Source organism: Mustelus asterias, chromosome 9 (genome assembly GCF_964213995.1).
Source record: "Mustelus asterias chromosome 9, sMusAst1.hap1.1, whole genome shotgun sequence".
Classification (NCBI taxonomy): Eukaryota; Metazoa; Chordata; class Chondrichthyes; order Carcharhiniformes; family Triakidae; genus Mustelus; species Mustelus asterias.
Genome location: NC_135809.1, coordinates 118455772 through 118473201, shown reverse-complemented (window position 1 = coordinate 118473201; position 17430 = coordinate 118455772). Strand labels below are relative to the sequence as shown.

General features: G+C 42.8%; 1 protein-coding gene across 1 annotated transcript in view; it reads right to left on the bottom strand.

Moving 5' to 3' along the window:
* The window catches only part of eif3m (eukaryotic translation initiation factor 3, subunit M), a 37496-nt gene extending 20416 nt beyond the window's left edge, over nt 1–17080 (bottom strand). The window contains exons 1-5 of the mRNA XM_078220942.1: nt 16991–17080; nt 12285–12417; nt 11942–12080; nt 5732–5855; nt 5182–5276 (exon numbers count right to left, since the gene is read on the bottom strand). Of these exons, the coding sequence (XP_078077068.1) occupies nt 5182–5276; nt 5732–5855; nt 11942–12080; nt 12285–12417; nt 16991–17032 (533 nt within the window). The 5' untranslated portion in view covers nt 17033–17080. The remainder of the gene's footprint in view (nt 1–5181; nt 5277–5731; nt 5856–11941; nt 12081–12284; nt 12418–16990) is intronic.
* Nucleotides 17081–17430: the final 350 nt, after the last annotated feature.

Sequence of the window (17430 nt, the reverse complement as noted above, 5' to 3'; positions counted from 1 at the left end):
ACAAGAAACAAAGCTGCTTTCCTGTGCACTTTTAAGACTCGCTCTGAGTCACTTCCTAGGACACACATCTAATTCATACTTCATCATGACATTCAAGTGGTTTAACATTTTTTTTCCCCAAAGCAAGTTAATGTGATTTGCAGCTGCTTTACAAAAAGGGAAAAAAGTGGCACTTCTGCAGATTAAAATGAAAGTACAGATTTATCTCCTCCTGCTAAAACCAGCACATTGAGGCATCAAATTTGTTACAATCTAGGGTTGCCATTTTAGAGTGCCTTTCCCGGAAACTAGATCCAAATGTCCTAGAGTCTGACATGGCAGACTATAACAAACTACACAAGGCATAAATTGTGTTCTATGTTACCCAGCTGGGGTTTAAGATGTTGGTTTAAGCATGCAGATCAAAAGATTACAAAGATCAAAACTACAAAGTGGAAAAAATACAAAAACGCATACATCAAATTTTATAGGAAGTGACAACATCCCCTGAGACACTGAACAAAAAGAATTACAAACTGGGTCAGTTTTTAATTTCCGACAGTGATTTGACACTTCCAAACTCTCATCACTACAGTGGGAATTTAAAAAAAACTACATGACTTGTCTGAGCAAGAATATAAAGCACAGAAGGCAGCCATTCTCTCCACTATGCATAAAAGCACTATGCAATTAGTCTCCATCACCCAGCTCTTTACCAGAATCAAAAGACAGGAATCAATCCAGATGAAGCAGGCCAATGTGTTGCCAGTGCATTGACCCAACAGCAAAAAAACACATCTCTTGCTAAATTCATAGTGGTTTGGCAACTTTATTTATTGAAGGGATCATTATGAATTGCTGGAAGGACCATTCCAAATATCAATCCTTTTGAAAGATTGGGCAGGAATGATATTTTTAAAAAAATACTGTTGCAGAATTCCTCAATGAAAAAAAACAAAAAACTGTTGAAAGGAACTTTGAACATATGCAAATGAACCAAAATGTGGGAATTAAAACTTGTATAGTATCCCCTTCCTCCACTGAGGCCCACTGGCATAAGGTAAAAAGACTGAACATCTCCAATTTAAATATTTCTGGAGGTAAAGTTGGTTGGTTTTAGCTGAACCATGTGTTCGTAGTCTGTCAGAGAATCCCTACAAGGAAATTATTGCAATATGCATCCAGTGTGATTCATCCTATTGGAACTGCTCCCCAAGCATGACTACACCCTGCAGATAATCTTAAATTGCACCTCTGCTTTTAGCAATATTCCAATTTTAATCTTTATACAGATACTGATTTACCAAATTTTATCACCTGAAAAATTTGTTCCCTGCAAGGGCAGGTGTTGGCAAATTAACCTTAGGTAGTCAACAGGTGTAGGCCATTCAGTCCCTCAAGCCTGTTTCACTTTTGAATTAGATCAGTTATTCTGCACTTCAATTCCATTTATTTGCCTTGAAATACTTGAAAAGACAGGTTTGCATTTATGAACATCCCAAAGCACTGTACTGTTGAGGTACTTTTGATGTGTCGTTACTGTTGTATTGTACGTACAATGGCACCCAAAGTTGCCACAAGCTAATGTAATAACGACCTGATCACTTTTGTGATATTGACTGAGGGATAAATATTGGCCAAGAAAATTGCTCTTCTGCAAAAGTGCCAGGGGTTACGTCCGAGTGCAGATGGAGCCTTGTTTGAATGTGGTACCTCAGATGGCACCTCCGTGCTGTTCTGAAGTGCCAGGCTTGATTTTGTACTCGAGTCCTCGACTGATACTGGAACTCTTACCCTACTGACATACGGGAGTGTGTGCTGCCAACTGAGACAACTCTCAGCTTGATTCAATAACGCTCAATACCCTCAACTAACAAAAAAAACACTCCCCCCCCCCCACCCCCCCAAACAACGTTTTATTTTTAGGATGGGGAAGAATTCCAGGTTCCCACTACCTTGTGTGCAGTTAGTACTTCCTGAACTTTCCTCAAGGAACTGTAAGCCTCAGACAGAAGAAACACTTCTGGAAAAAAAACAAATCCCCCCCCCCCCCCCCCCCAACAAAAAAAAACCAAACCAGTGTGCCAGAAAACTGCAGGTAAATGAAGGTTGCCATTAAGTAACAATATTGCTGAGTCAATGATGCGGTTCAGTATAATGTCACTGCTCATCAAGTCAAGCAAATCAATTAAGCTAGAGTGTCAACACAGTCAGATAAGAATCTTATTGCTGCTCAGACTGGGGGAACTGGAGTGTGAAATCCCAGAGTTTCAAACACACTGTAAACCCTTAACTACAGTGTAAATAAGGTCTGCAGCAATGCAGGTACCAAAACTCTTCCTTCCGATTGTTTGTAGGCTTTTAATGTCATGGCACCAGAGCACCACAGCATTTGAATACCAGCAATAGGAATTCTGTAAAATAACCCTTAAAAAGCTGTAGCAAATTTGGTCTGCAAAGCAGCACTTCCATTGAATTGTCCAAAGATGTGCAGGTTGGGTGGATTGGCCACGCTAAACTGCCCCTTGAGTGTCAGGGGGACTAGCTAGGGTAAATACATGGCGTTATGGGAATAGGGCCTGGGGTGGGATTGTGGTTGGTGCAGACACGATGGGCCGAATCGCCTCCTTCTGCACTGTAAGGATTCTATGAATTGCTGTCCTTTTGCCATGCACTAAATTTCGACATGATCTGCCGGAAGATATTTTGGATTGCGTTCAAACAAAGCAACACATCTTGGGCATGAGATGACAGTGATAGGCTGCTCAAGCACTGCTCTTATTGCAACCCTTTGATGTGCAACTGTTCTGCAACTCACCATCTGTTATATTATTCCATATATAAAATCAAACAAATTTCCAAAATAATCAATAGTGTAAGAAACTGGGTATTATTTACAGATTTTAATTGGTACAGAATCTTTGATGAAGCTCGTGAACCAGCAGTGATTGCGTTATGATTTAAGTACAGGGTTTTTCTTAAGCAATCGGATTTAGCCAATTGGTGAAAAGATTAAACTGATGAACCCAGGCACATTTATCAGCTGTGCTATTCCTGAAAAAAACTGACTGAGAGAAACCAGCTTTGAGTTTCTGTAATTTGTCTTTCATGAAGTATCATTGATTTAGTTCATCAATAAATGTGTAATTAAAAACTTCTCAGTACTGATCATGAAGCGAACAGATTTATCAAAATCCTTCTGGCTCACTAATGCCCTTCATTTTCCATTCTTACCTGGTTTAGTATAAACATGACTCCAGACCCGCAACAATGTGGCTGCCTGTTAATTGCCCCCTGAAATGGTCGGGCAAGCCTCTAAGCTGCATCAAACCGCTATGAAAAAGTTAAATAAAAACAGATGGACTGTCATTGGCCCAAGCACATCCCAGCCCAGAACCCCCTGTAAAATCATTACTATCTGGGACTTCTTCAATCAGAGACTCCAGTCATTATCTCTCAGCATGTCCTGCCCCACAAGCAGGACAGACCAACAGAGGTGCCAGAATAGTGGCAACCAGTTAGGAAGAAGCAGTCCTGGGAGTCCTCAGTGTTGACTATGGACCATGAGATTTCATGGCATCAGATCAAACACGAGAAAGGATACCTCTGCTGATTACTGCCCATCGCCTTCCTTCAGCTGATGAATCAGTGCTCTTCCATGTGGAATACAACTTGGAAGGGGCAAGGACACTTGGTTGATAAGATCAAAGACTATCACCAAGAAGGTTTTGATAGCTCCATTATTGACAGATCAAAGACAAATTTGCCAGGTTGGGTCTGGCGCAGGTGGCGAGAACCAAAGGTGAAAACCTACGAGATCTGATCCCCAATCTTCTCATTACAGATACATCTGTCCATGACAACGCTGGAGCGACCGCTCCACAGCCCTTGTGGAGTTCAAAACCCATCTTCACATTGGGAACATTCTCCCTTGTGTTGGGTAGCAATATCACCATGCTAAATAGGATAGATTCAGAACAGATCTAGCAGTTCAAAACTGGGAACCTGAAGTACTGTGGACCATCAGCAACAGTGGAATGGTATTCAACCAAAACCTGCAGCTCCAAGGTCCAGCATCTCTCTCACTCTACAACAGTGGTGGGCAATCGGCAGCCCATCATAGTTCTGAATGCAGCCCATGAGACATTTTATTGACTGTTGCCATGAGCAGAATTGACACATACCGCTGGTTTCCATCTGCATTGCCTTGTTCTTACCGATATGACTGATGCGATATGCATTTAAAGCAAGGACAGTGAAGTGAGATGTGTGCTGAATACACGCAACATTGATTGAGAGAGCTCCCTCTACATCAAGCTTTACCACTTGAAGTTGATGACAGTTCCATTAATGATTAAACATTTTCTACAACTGATGAAATATTCGGCATGTATTCAATCTTATTCAAGGGTCATAGTTAGTGAGCAAGCCCAATTTCAATCTTGTAGCCCACTGAGATAACGGAGGGCCATTAATGTGGCCAATTCATGAGCCTAGGTTGCCCATCACTGCTCTACAACTACCATCAAGCCAGGGAATCAATCCTGATTCAATGGTGAATGTATATCAGGAGCAGCACCAGGCATACCTAAACGATAGGGTGCCAATGTGGTGAAGCTAGAGGACTACATGCAAGCTAAACAGAAGCAACATGTTACAGATATAACCAAGTGATCCCACAACCAACTGATCTGACCTGATCCAATCATTAATGGGGACAGACAATTAAACAACTAATTGTGGAGACTGCATTTCACAAATATCCTCATCCTCAATGATGGGGGAGCCGGAACGCAACTGAAAAAGACAAAGCATTTGCAACACCATCAGCCAGAAGTGGCGGCTGAAGTACCAGAGATACCAATATTTAGTCAATTCAGCTTACTCCACATGATATGAAGAAATGGCTAAATGCAATGGATTCAGCAAAGATCATGAGTCCCTGTGCAAGCACATTCAACATAAGCAGTTACTGGAAAAGTACTTTTTAAATTGCAATTTATTCAATTAGTTTAATAGATAATGTTAAATATGAATAGTAGACCATTCATCCCCTCAAGACCGTTCTACCATTTGATTAGATAATAGCATTGAATCTCAATTCCATTTACCTGCCAATATCTCAGAAGTCTCAAGGTTACCACATAGTTAAGTGCATTGACCCCTCATTAATTTGCCTTTCTTGAAGAATTGTGCCATTACCTTTTTTTGCAGTCCACCAGTGCTTCATAAAGCAATCGCAGTACATGGTGTTTCTTGTCTACGCTGAGGTTCCAGTCCGATATCCATTTGCGAACCTAGTTGAAAGCCATAACTGCTTATCCACTGATCTTTGTTATTACATCCACTATAGCGACCACATGGCCATGCAATGACAGCCCACAAGATTATTTTTTACATATTACTTACGCTGCCCATTTAACCAGAAGACAGATTATCAATTTCCCACCTCCCCACCAATGGTTTATGATTTGCCACACATTATTGATACATAACCAACATGTACCAGGGTGGTTGGTAACTTTGTACAACAGTAAATAAACCATACACTCCTGTTAAAAATACTTTGCGCCCCAGTATAAATGGCAATGTCAAATCCCAGGTCCACAAGTGACACCAAGTAGAATGCTTTGGTTCCAATGGTACTGTAATATCAGGAATGGCCTGAAACAAATTTACTCCTCCTAACCTTGCCCGCACAAGTAGAAAATGGCAATAATAAACTAAAGCATCTGAAGAGACTGTGACTCACCTGGTCAAGATCAGAAGGAATGTACTGAATAGCATTACAGGATGTTGCTACCTTGATGAGGCTGCAGTATACGATGTACCTAGCAGGAGCATTCTCCTCCATTCCATGGAAAAGATTACGTAGCCTAATTAAAAGTCAAAACTAACATTTACATTGCATACTTAGAAATAACAAGTATTAATCAAGTGGGCAGCACAGTGGTTAGCACTGCTGCCTTACAATGTGAGGAACCCGCGTTTAATTCCAGCCTTAAGCGACGGTGTGTGGAGTTTGCACATTCTCCCTGAGTCTGCGTGGGTTTCCTCCAGGTGCTCTGGTTTCCTCCCACAGTCCAAAAATGTGCAGGTTAGGTGGACTGGCCATGCTAAATTGCCCCTTAAAGTCCCAAGGTATGTACATTAGGGGGATTAGTGGGGTAAATACATGGGATTACGGGGATAGGGCCTGGGTAAGACGTTCTGTTGGAGAGTTTGTGCAGACTCAATGAACCAAATGGTCTCCTTCTGCACTGTAGGGATTCTATGAAAATGAATTAGAAGAGCTCTTGTAATAATATTATTACTTTAAGAATGTTTGGTGATTTATGAGAAAGCAATCACATTCCCACACTGAGGCATAGGTGTGCTTAACAAGGAGACAATGTGGCGTGTGATGCAGAGTAAATCTTAACTCCAGTCCCTCAGCCGCAGAAGAGTGCAGATGGGGCTGAGAGATTTCTCACTGCTTTATCTGATGCTCAGTGAACTGTGGACATCTTGAGCTATGTGATCTGCGTCATTCAGCAGATTCCAGCCAAACTCATTCCACAAAAAAAAAACTCAAGTACTTGGAAGATTAACAACATGAATATGTGCAACACAGCAGGTTAAGAGAGATAGTTTGTAAAGTTGAAAAACTTATACAAATTGCAAATAGAAAGTCTGAAGCAGAGGGGGATGAGATTTAGTTGTGAAGGAATAAGGGTCAAATAATATTAATTCATATCACTTGAGATTAAAAAAAAACTTTGGGTGAACTGACAGTAAAACATACTCTAACAGGGGACCAAACTATCAGGCAAAACAATGTGGCTAGTTCCTTTCACAAAAATGTGAACTCACTGGTAAGAAATACACACCTCAAAAACAGTATTCTATGGTTTCTTGCTGCTACATTAGCACGTAAGCATACATTGCTAGCCCTGATAATTAAAACTGCAAGTCGATAAAAGAATGCCAGGCCTCAAGTTTTATTATTTAGCAATGTTGACTAACCGTTACCCAAGGTCCAGTTTTCAGCAATTAATTCAAAGTAACATTTCTTAGAAATTGAACAAGCACCCTCATTACAACAGGTGGTCCTTTCACTAAATATTGGATATCATTCAGGGGCGATCTATTATTGATTAAATCACATCTACAGAGCCACAACCCCAAAAATTCCACAATAAATATTTCAGCACAAGCTCAAGTCATTTCAGATTTTTTAAGACAGGTCCAGAATGGATCTGAAGCCAAACGAATCTCACATCTCAGGGATTAAGATAAACTTAATTTAATATTTGATGGATATCCTTACATTACATGTTTTCTTTAGTTTAGTTAGGGCATCATGATCGGCAGAGACTTGGAGGGCCGAAGGGTCTGTTCTTTCTACATTTGTATCAAATCTGAAGTTTGAATTCACAAATGAATAACCAAATTGCGTGCTTTATAATACATTTGTGTACCTGCAAACTTAATGTGTCAGTTAGTCTTCTGTATCAAAGACTCATGAATCAGATCCCTGTTCCCTCATGGTGGGGAAATATTTACTGAACAGTTTCACCAGAACTGTTATAATTTCTGGGAAAACTACAATCCAGCTAAAAGCTAGCTGTAAATAAGTCTGACGTCATGAATAATTCTGGCTGATCTCACTTCTTTAGCTAAGGTTTGAGTTGGACTCAAGAAAAGCTGTTTAGGGGTGGATCATTACTCAGAAGGTGCACCTGATCTTGAAGAACTTCAAATTATGATCGAAGATTGTAATATACCACACAGTACTGTCAATACTAAAAGCCAAGTTTCTGGGAGAAATGGCAGGAAGTATGTACACATTCAAAAATGTTACATAACTTAGCAGACGAGCCACCATTTTATTTGGTATTTGTACACATTATTCTAATGCTTTTATGAACATAATTGTCACAATTGGGAAATGGGGTAATTGTCTGGGGAGGAAAGTTGTTTGGAGTTTCCTGTACACTGGATTCAATATGCCGTCCTTTGTAATGCCTGGGGTATTTTTTTCAAAAATTCATTTATGGGATTTGGGCATCACTGGCTAGGCCAGCATTTATTGCCCAACCCGAGTTTTCTTTGAAAAGGTGGTGGTGAGAGGCCTTCTTGAACCACAGTAAGTCACCCATAGTACTGTTAGGGTGGGAGTTCCAGGATTTTGATCCAGTGAGAGTGAAGGAACTGCAATATATTTCCCAGTCAGGTTGGTGCGTGGCTTGGAGATGCACTTCCAGTGGAGTTCCCATGTGTCTGTTCCCCTAGCCCTTCAAGATTAAAGCGGTAATGAATTTATAAGATGCAAAACTCTCAGGAGTTTTGGGGAGTTCCTGCAGCACATCTTTGTCAATGATGGAGGGATTGGATATTTGCAGAATGGGTCCAATCAAGCAGGCTGCTTAGTCCTGGATGGTGTAAAGCTTCTTGAGTGTTGCTGGCGCTGCACTCATCCAGGCAATTGGAGAATATTCCATCACACTCCCGACTTGCGCCTTGTAGATGGTGCACAGGGCTTTGGAGAGTCGGAAGGTGAGTTACTTGCTTCAGGATTCTTTGCTTCTGACCTGCTCTTGTAACCACCCTATTTATATGGTGGTCCAGTTGAGTTTCTGGTCAATGGTAACCCCTCAGGATGTTGATTGTGGGAAATTCAGCGATGGTAATGCTATTGAATATAAAGGGGCGACAGTTAGATCCTCTTTTTGTAGGTGGTCATTGAATGGGCCTTGTATAGCATGACTGTTACTTGCCACTTGTCACCTACGGCCATGTTAGCCTAAACCTCCCTACAAAAGATTGTGTTTTTGTGCGGAATTTAAAAGGGGAAAAGCCTTGGGAGGAAAATAGATATTTTCTATTCAAACTATTTCTTCCTCTTTTAATGAATGAAAAGAAAACTCAAATTCTCTAACTTACTATACATTAATTCGCCTATCAGCATAAAAGTTCAGGTAGAAAGTGCCACCCTGCTCAGCTGATGAGGGATATGAGCTCTATTGATGTCATTCGTCTCATGTGTGACCAAAGAAAGTTAGCATGCTTTGTGCGAGTTAGCTTTTTATTTTCAGCCTACACTGCTGGCTAGCGGATCAAAAAGGAGAGCCAGTGTGTTAGTTTCTCCCTGTCAGCGCACAACGTCTCCATCAGCTAGTCCTCTGCTGTACTTCACGTTACAACACATGTACACTGGATTCCTCGTGGTCCCTGGCTAAAGCTTCAAAGGAGGTTAGGTCCCCAGACCAGCCGTGGGAGGGCCCAGCAGCATGTAGAGCTGCCCTGACAGCATAAATCAAACTCTCAGTAATGGGCAAATAGCTGCACTGTTCTGTGGATATCGAGAGAGAGAGAGAGAGAGAGTTAGAAGCTGAGAGAGTAAATGGTGACCAAAAAAAACGGAGTGGAGCCCAAAGACATTCCACTTTCCAGCAACTACTGCAACCAATCTGGTGCCAAATATTATGCTTTGTATTCCTTTGGACAACTGGGAAGGTCAGGGTGGGGGTGGGAGGGGTCCCTGCTGTTTGAGCAGAACAATGTCCCTAGGCTTGTGACCTGGAGACTAAATGACGATCCCAAGTGGATTGGTGTAGAGAACAGGTACTATGGACTGTGTCTGACGGTCGGAGGACCCTAGTGTCCAACTGGTGAGCCGGTCCTTAACGAATAAGGTGTTGCTCCGCCACAGTCTATCTGCTGCAATGAGTGCTTGGAGCTTAGAGTCTCCATTCAACAAGTGGATCACATCAGGCAAACAAAAAGCAAAGAAAGATGCCAATTATTCAACTGGCGAGCTGAAACGTCAGGACATGTGCATCGCAGAGACAGACAACTTGCAGCTAGTTGATAATGCATGCAAGACAGCTGTGATTGACAAGTAACTTGATAAGTTTCTCTGCAAGAAACCAGGCTCGCTGACAGTAAATCGCTGAAAGAAAAGCTGCACATGTTCACCTGACAGAGGAAGAATCAGAAGAGATGCGGCAACTAGGCTTCGCTGTAAGGAACTTGCTGCTTAGGGATTGAGCAGTGCCCCAGGATATGCATGATGCAAAGATTATGACCACTGCAACTGCAGTGATTGTACCAACTAGAGAGGCAGTGCCCTGCTGAATATCATGGGAAAATTATTTGCTCTCGTCATACTGTAGATCTTGGCTGAACATCAATCCCAAACTCAGTTTGGTTTCAGACCTGGAGGATCTACAATCGAACTTCTCAGTCCGGCAGCTGCAAGAGAAATTCCACGAACAAAGGAGGCCACTAAATATTGCCATCATCATCAAGACATTTGACCATGTGCAGCAAAGTTCTATTTAAGCTGCTGCAGAAAACAGGCTGCCTCTGAAGCTCCTCAATATGATCGCTTCTTCCCATGACACAAGGAGCAAGGTCAGCTATGACAGGACAACATTGGAAAGCATCCACAGTGGGGTCAAACAGGTTTGCGTTTTGGCCCAAGCACACAGACTGAATGCCTTCAGTTCACTCACAGAGGAGGTCTACTTGTATATCAGAACTGATGGAAAACTGTCAGAATTGCCTGCCTAAGATACAAGACAAACTGTAAAGTCCAGAGAACTGCTGCACTAGTTTTCCACACCAAGGAGCATCTACAGCAGCAAGTGATGCTCACTGCATCAGGAAGACATGTCATGGTCCAGGATGTTGTCATACCACCGCCTATCGGCACTGATGTGATCATTGCTGACCGCTTCACATATTTAGACCCCAAAATCACCAGCAATTTGTCACTTGATGCCGAAATCTTGGCATTAAAAACTGCAGCTTTATGTCCAAGCCGAGGATTGTGTGGAATAACAACAGCAATCTTTGAACACCAAACTACAAATCTACAAAGCTTGCATCCTCAGCACACTCCTATAACGAGATAGTGAGACTTGGACCATGATATGCAAGGCAGGAAAAAAGTTGAACAGGTTTCCATCTTCACTATTCCAGACATATCCTCAGCATCAACTTCGAAGGATTTTGGGAGAGGCAAGCAGAAACAAAAAGCTTAAGTGGTGAAGAAAGGGGCCCAGAGAAAACAGACCAGTGAATCCTTCACTTTCTCAGCACACTGTCTTCATCTGCAGCTAATATGGCACAGATTGCCTTGCCAGATTTGGGCTCCTGAGCCACACTAAGCATTGTTTAACAGAGTTGACCACCATAGTGCAAACCATCATCAAGATGAAAGGTTGCCAAGAATATAGAAAATCAAGTTCTGAAGGTGATCAAGGGGTGACCTCTGAAGATATTTGTGAACAATATTTAATATTCTGTAACAAAGTAAAAGTCAGGATGTTTAGAGAAAACAAATCTTGTGCAGATATTAGGAATTTCTTTAACCAAAGGGTAATGTGTGTTCGAAACTACTTAGAATTATAGAATCCCTACAGTGCAGAAGGAGGCCATTTGGCCCATCGAGTCTACACCAACCACAATTCCACTCAGGCCCTATCCCCATAACCCCAGGCATTTACCCTAGCTAGTCTCCCTGACACAAGGGGCAATTTAGCATGGCCAATCCACCTAACCAGCACACCTTTGGACTGTGGGAGGAAACCGGAGCACCCGGAGGAAACGCACGCAGATATAGGGAGAACATGCAAACTCCATACAGGCAGTGACCCAAGCCAGGAATCGAACCCGGGTCCCAGGCACTGTGAGGCAGCAGTGCTAACCACTGTGCCACCGTACTGCCCCTCAAGCAAGTGCAGAAAATGACTACGGTTTTCCAAAAGTAGTTGAAGGAATTTGGTTACAGTGGAAGCAGCTTTTTTGGAACTGACTATCCCCATGAATTTAATTTAGTATGTACGCACTGCCATGTTCAAAAGCACAACCATTCCCTAATTAAAGTGAACAAATTGTAAATGGATCCTTAGTTACTTCTTACTTTCGAAGTTTCGAAGATTGCATAAACTCCTACGGTAAACTGGTTACTCACAGCTGCAGTCGGAGTGACGGGCGCTCACCCTCACGAGCTTTCAGCAGCTTCTCGCACAAGCTTTCCGTCAATGCTTCCTGTTTCTCGGTCTCCAGAATTAGGAGCAGAGACACAATGCTGTTCATCACACTCTCCACATCTGCATGTGTAAAGAAAAACATTCAACGTGCCAAAAGCAGCTCATTGGACATGCCCAGCCACACATGTCAGCACAATGCCTCAGGCTGCCCCTGGAGGGTTCAGTCAGTGGATCATTAAGCAAATTGCCATTTAGAATTAAGGCCTTTATATAAAAAGCAGCATCAACTTCAAAACAAACCAGATGATTTGTGGGAAAACGAACCTTTGTCATCTTCCTTGAAACAGATATCACAGACTTCGATGATATGCGCCAAGTCCACGTGTAGCCCACCTTCAGAATTTTCTTCTGAAATTTCAGCTCCTTTTGACTTCAGGTAGGATCGAAGCTCAGAGGCCTAGGAAATAATGTAAATTAGTAATAATGCTTGAATTTGTCTTTGAAAGAAAAAGACCCAAAACCTTTTTGTATTTTACATTGTGGAAACAAGGGAAATTTCCACTCAGATTCAGAAAAAGAGTTTAATTATCTAATAGATAGCATGATCTTTCATTCAAGTGTTTCATGTACCTGTAACCAACTAGCTCCGTAAACAACAAAACTGGAACTACTTTCAGCAACAGCAATTAATCTCTAATTGACCTCAATAGATTAAGACTTTTACTTTCAACTTTTACAGATGCACCATAGAAAGCATTCTTTCTGGTTGCATCACAGCTTGGTATGGCTCCTGCTCTGCCCAAGACCGCAAGGAACTACAAAAGTTCGTGAATGTAGCCCAATCCATCACGCAAACCAGCCTCCCATCCATTGATTCTGTCTACACTTCCCGCTGCCTCAGCAAAGCAGCCAGCATAATTAAGGATCCCACGCACCCCGGACATTCTCTCTTCCACATTCTTCCTTCGGGAAAAAGGTACAAAAGTCTGAGGTCACGTACCAACCGACTCAAGAACAGCTTCTTCCCTGCTGCTGTCAGACTCTTGAATGGACCTACCTTGCATTAAGTTGATCTTTCTCTACACCCTAGCTATGACTGTAACACTACATTCTGCACTCTCTCGTTTCCTTCTCTATGAACGGTATGTTTGGTCTGTAAAGCACGCAAGAAACAATACTTTTCACTGTATGCTAATACATGTGACAATAATAAATCAAATCAAAGAATTTGCAAGCAACTGCCAAATCAACAAACTTTCCAACTGCAGCAATTAGCTGCTAAATTAGTTATAGTGTGGAGTTTGCACATTTTCCTTGTGGCTGCATGGGTGGGTTTCCTCTGGTTTTGTCCCACATTCCAAAGATGTGCGGGTTAGGTGGATTGGCTATGCTAATGCGTAGGTTGGATGGATCGGCCATGGGGAATGTGTGGAGTTATGGGATGGGGTGGGGGGAGAAGAGGGCCTGGGTAAGATACTCCGTTGGAGAGTTGGTGCAGACTCAATGGGCCAAATGGCCTCTTCTACATTAAGGTTTTTATTCTATGATTCAAATACTTCTTTCATCATCCAGGGAGCCCAAGGTTTGGCTGTCATATTTCCCCCTCACAGGAATGTCATTCGACTGTAACAAAACTATTTTTTAAAAATGCAGTCCATTGTTCTGTTACAGTTTTACCTGCCCATATTTGATTTCAATTCATAAAAGAAACATCTATTCTCACCCCAATGAAATTGGCCCTTCACCAGTCTAGCATTTTTTACTCTCAATTGCTCCTTGTTCTTTTCCATAGCTAACATCAACCCCAAGACACAACGATCACAGTTTCCCTAAAAGGTCCTCGACTGACACTTGACCCAAGGAACAATCTCATTTCCCAGAACCTCATCTTTCACTGAACTGGAGACGTAGGATTGAGAAAATTCTCCTGAACATACTTCCATGACTCTTCAACATGTTTGCCCTTTTCACTACTACTAATAGTGTCTAGGATAATTAAAGTCTTCCATTACCAATTTTTCCACCTCCAATTTCTCTGTAAATATGCTCAAGATGTCAGCTAGTCAGTAGCCAATAGAATATACCAGATTATGAAATTGTAGCTCTATTGTTTAAATAGATTTTAGCTTTTGACCCCAGTCTATATCTCTGCAGCACTATAACATTCCTCTTAACCATTATAGTTCCCATCCTTCTTTCTTTCCTTTAACTCATATCCATGAATATTTAGCACCCTACCAGGTCTCCATTATTGCCACATCATATTTGCATGTGGGTATCTGCACTTGCATCTCACCAACCTTACTTAGCATGCTTTGTGCATTTGTGAATTATAAACCTAATTTAGACACAATTGCATTACACTCTATATCTGCTTTGTGGTCCTTTATGAAGCTTGTTTATGCTTCATCCTGGTTCTCATTTCCCTACCAAGTTAACTCAAACCCTCCTCAAAAGCACTAGCAAATAGCACCACTGAGATATTGCTTTCATCTCTGTTCATGTCCCACCTCTCTCAGAATTGGTCCTAATGTTCCAGGAATGCACAGCTGTCCATCCTCAGCCATCTCTCCAAACACATTCATTTGCGCTATTCTCCTATTTCAATACTCAACTCTTGGAGATTATTGCTTTTGATGTTCTAATTTCTAGCTCCCCAAAATCTTTCTGAAGGACCCGTGTCACTGAAACCAATATGGACCAGGGTCTCTGGTTGTTCGCTCTCCCTTCCGAGTGCTCTGCAACACTCAATGACATCCTTGACCCTGGCACCAGAGAGGCAACATACCATCCTGGATTCATGTCTGTGGCTGCAGAAATACTTCTCTATTCCCCTAACTATAGGACTATTTTATCTATATGAAAGCTGGTTAAAGACAAACAGTTATTCCAACAAGCTATAAAAGTAATTACAACTTAAAAGTGGATGGTACCAAAAAGCTGCCCAAATTCTAAAACTGAGGCAGCACAGTACATCCCAATGAAAGCTACCCATCAAGTGGAAACCATATAGTAAAACTGTGCAGAATGCAGTTGTATAACACTAAGACTTTAAAATCAGAGATTTCTTTGAGAAGGTGATAGACATGGTAGATATACAAGGGAAAGCAACTGGGAATACAACAGACACTTGGGTTTAGAATTTCTGTTCATGTGAAGCATAAGGTCATACATAGAATTGTTTGCCCAAACTGTCTCTCAAACCACACAGGTCATTGAGTCAGTTATCCAAATAGTCCCACTTCCCCACTACATACTGTAATTGGCCTTGCTCATGACTTAGCCTCATTTAGACTTTCATAACTTTGAAAATAGCAATAATTATTCTCCACTTATCAAAATGCTATAAATTACAGGAAGGTTGTGATTGCGCTGGAGGAGATTCACCAGGATGCTGCCTGGAATGGAACATTTAAGTTATGGAGAGGTTGGATAGTCTTGCGCTGTTTTCGTTAGAGCAGAGAAGACTGAGGGGCGACCTGATCGAGGTGTACAAGATCATGAGGGGCATGGATGGAATGGATAAGGAACAGCTGTTCCCCTTAGTTGAAGGATCAGTCATGAGGAGCCGTAGATTCAAGGTGAGGGGCAGGAGGTTGGGGGGGGGGGGGGGTGGTAGTTGAAGGATCAGTCATGAGGAGCCGTAGATTCAAGGTGAGGGGCAGGAGGTTTGGGGGAGGGGGTGGGGGCGGAATGAGGGAATTTTTTTTTTAAACCCAGAGAGTGATGATGGTCTGGAACGCAGTGCCTGGAAGGGTGGTAGAGGAGAATTGCCTCATCCTTTAAAAAGTACCTGGACGAGCAATTGACACATCATAACATTCAAGGTTATGGGCCAAGTGCTGGTAAATAGGATTAGGTGGGAGGTCAGGTGTTTCTCACGTCGGTGCAGATTGATGGGCCGAAAGGCCTCTTCGGCAGTGTATGATTCTATACAATGAACAGAAGCCAACATGACTTCTAAAAATCCATATTACAAAACCAATTAATATTCTGAGTCCACTGTAAAAGTTGCAACACTTTAGAGACAAATAAATTGAGTTAAAAATAGAGGCTCTGGAGAGAAAAGCAGCAGAATTACTTAGATGGCTTCAGGTACTTTTCTACTTCATGCAGCCTAACAAACATATCATGCATAAAATATAAAGTATCATCAACATAAGGTTTGCATTTAATACTGGATATAAAATATTCTGTGGCCATATTCCATGGCACAGTAGCACAGCAGTTAGCGTTGCTGCCTCTCAGCGCCAGGGACCTGGGTTCAATTCTCAGCTTGCGTCACTGTCTGTGTGGAGTCTGCACATTCTCCCCGTGTCTGCATGGGTTTCCTCCAGGTGCTCCGGTTTCCTCCCAGAGTCAGAAAGACATGCTGGTTAGGTGCATTGGCTATGCTAAATTCCCCCTCAGTGTACCCGAACAGACACCGGAGTGTGGCGACTAGGGGATTTTCATAGTAACTTCACTGCAGTGTTAATGTAAGCCTACTTGTGACACTAACAAATAAATAGCAGGAAAAGTTACACTGCTGTTATGTCCAATATTTATTCCTCAATCATCATCATAGGAGATTATCTGGTCACTATCATGGTTGCTGGGTACAAATGGCCTGTCGCATTTCCTACATTATAACAGTGACAATAATTAGAAAGTACTGCCTACATTAGCTGTGAGAAGTTTGGAGATGCCCTGGGATTATGACAGGCGCTACAGAAATGCAAACCTTCTCACTTGCAACATGACAGGCTGCAGAGTCTCCAAGAGGCGGGTTTGTTAATATGGACCAAGCCGGTCCTCGCCCAATTCCGCCCCCCTCCCCGGCCCGGCCTGGCCTGGCCTTTCCCCGGCCCCCACTCCCTCTCCATCCTCCTCCCCGGGCCCACGCGTGCGAAGCGGCCCCAGGCCCAGGAGGGGAGCGGGGGACCCGGCCTTTCGCCACTGAACCCTGCGGGGAGGGAGGGAGGGAGGATGGATGCATCTGTCCATCCGCCAGCTGCCCTCTCCGCCATGAAGCGGCCGGCCCGGCTCACCTGGTCCTCCTCGGTGATGTCGATGAAAGCCGGCACACTCATGGCCGCCACCCTGCACTCCACTCCGCCGCCGACAGCGAGACTTCCGACGCAATCCCGTCACTTCCGCCCAGACGTCCCTTAAAGGAGCCACTACCCTCCTTCCTTAAAGGAGCCGCCACCCTTGGATCTCCAGCAGCAGAGGAGGTGACAGCTCAGAAACAGGGAGGGTATTTGGAATGGGAAAGGTTAAATGGAACACTGTAAAGAATCTTCTTTATTTATTAGTCACAACTGGCTTACATTAACATTGCAAGGAAATTACTGTGAAAATCCCCTTGTTGCCACACCTGTTCGGGTACACTGAGGGAGAATTTAGCAATGGCCAATGTGCTTAACCAGCACGTCTTTTGGACTGTGGGAGGAAACCGGAGCACCCGGAGGAAACCCACGCAGACAGG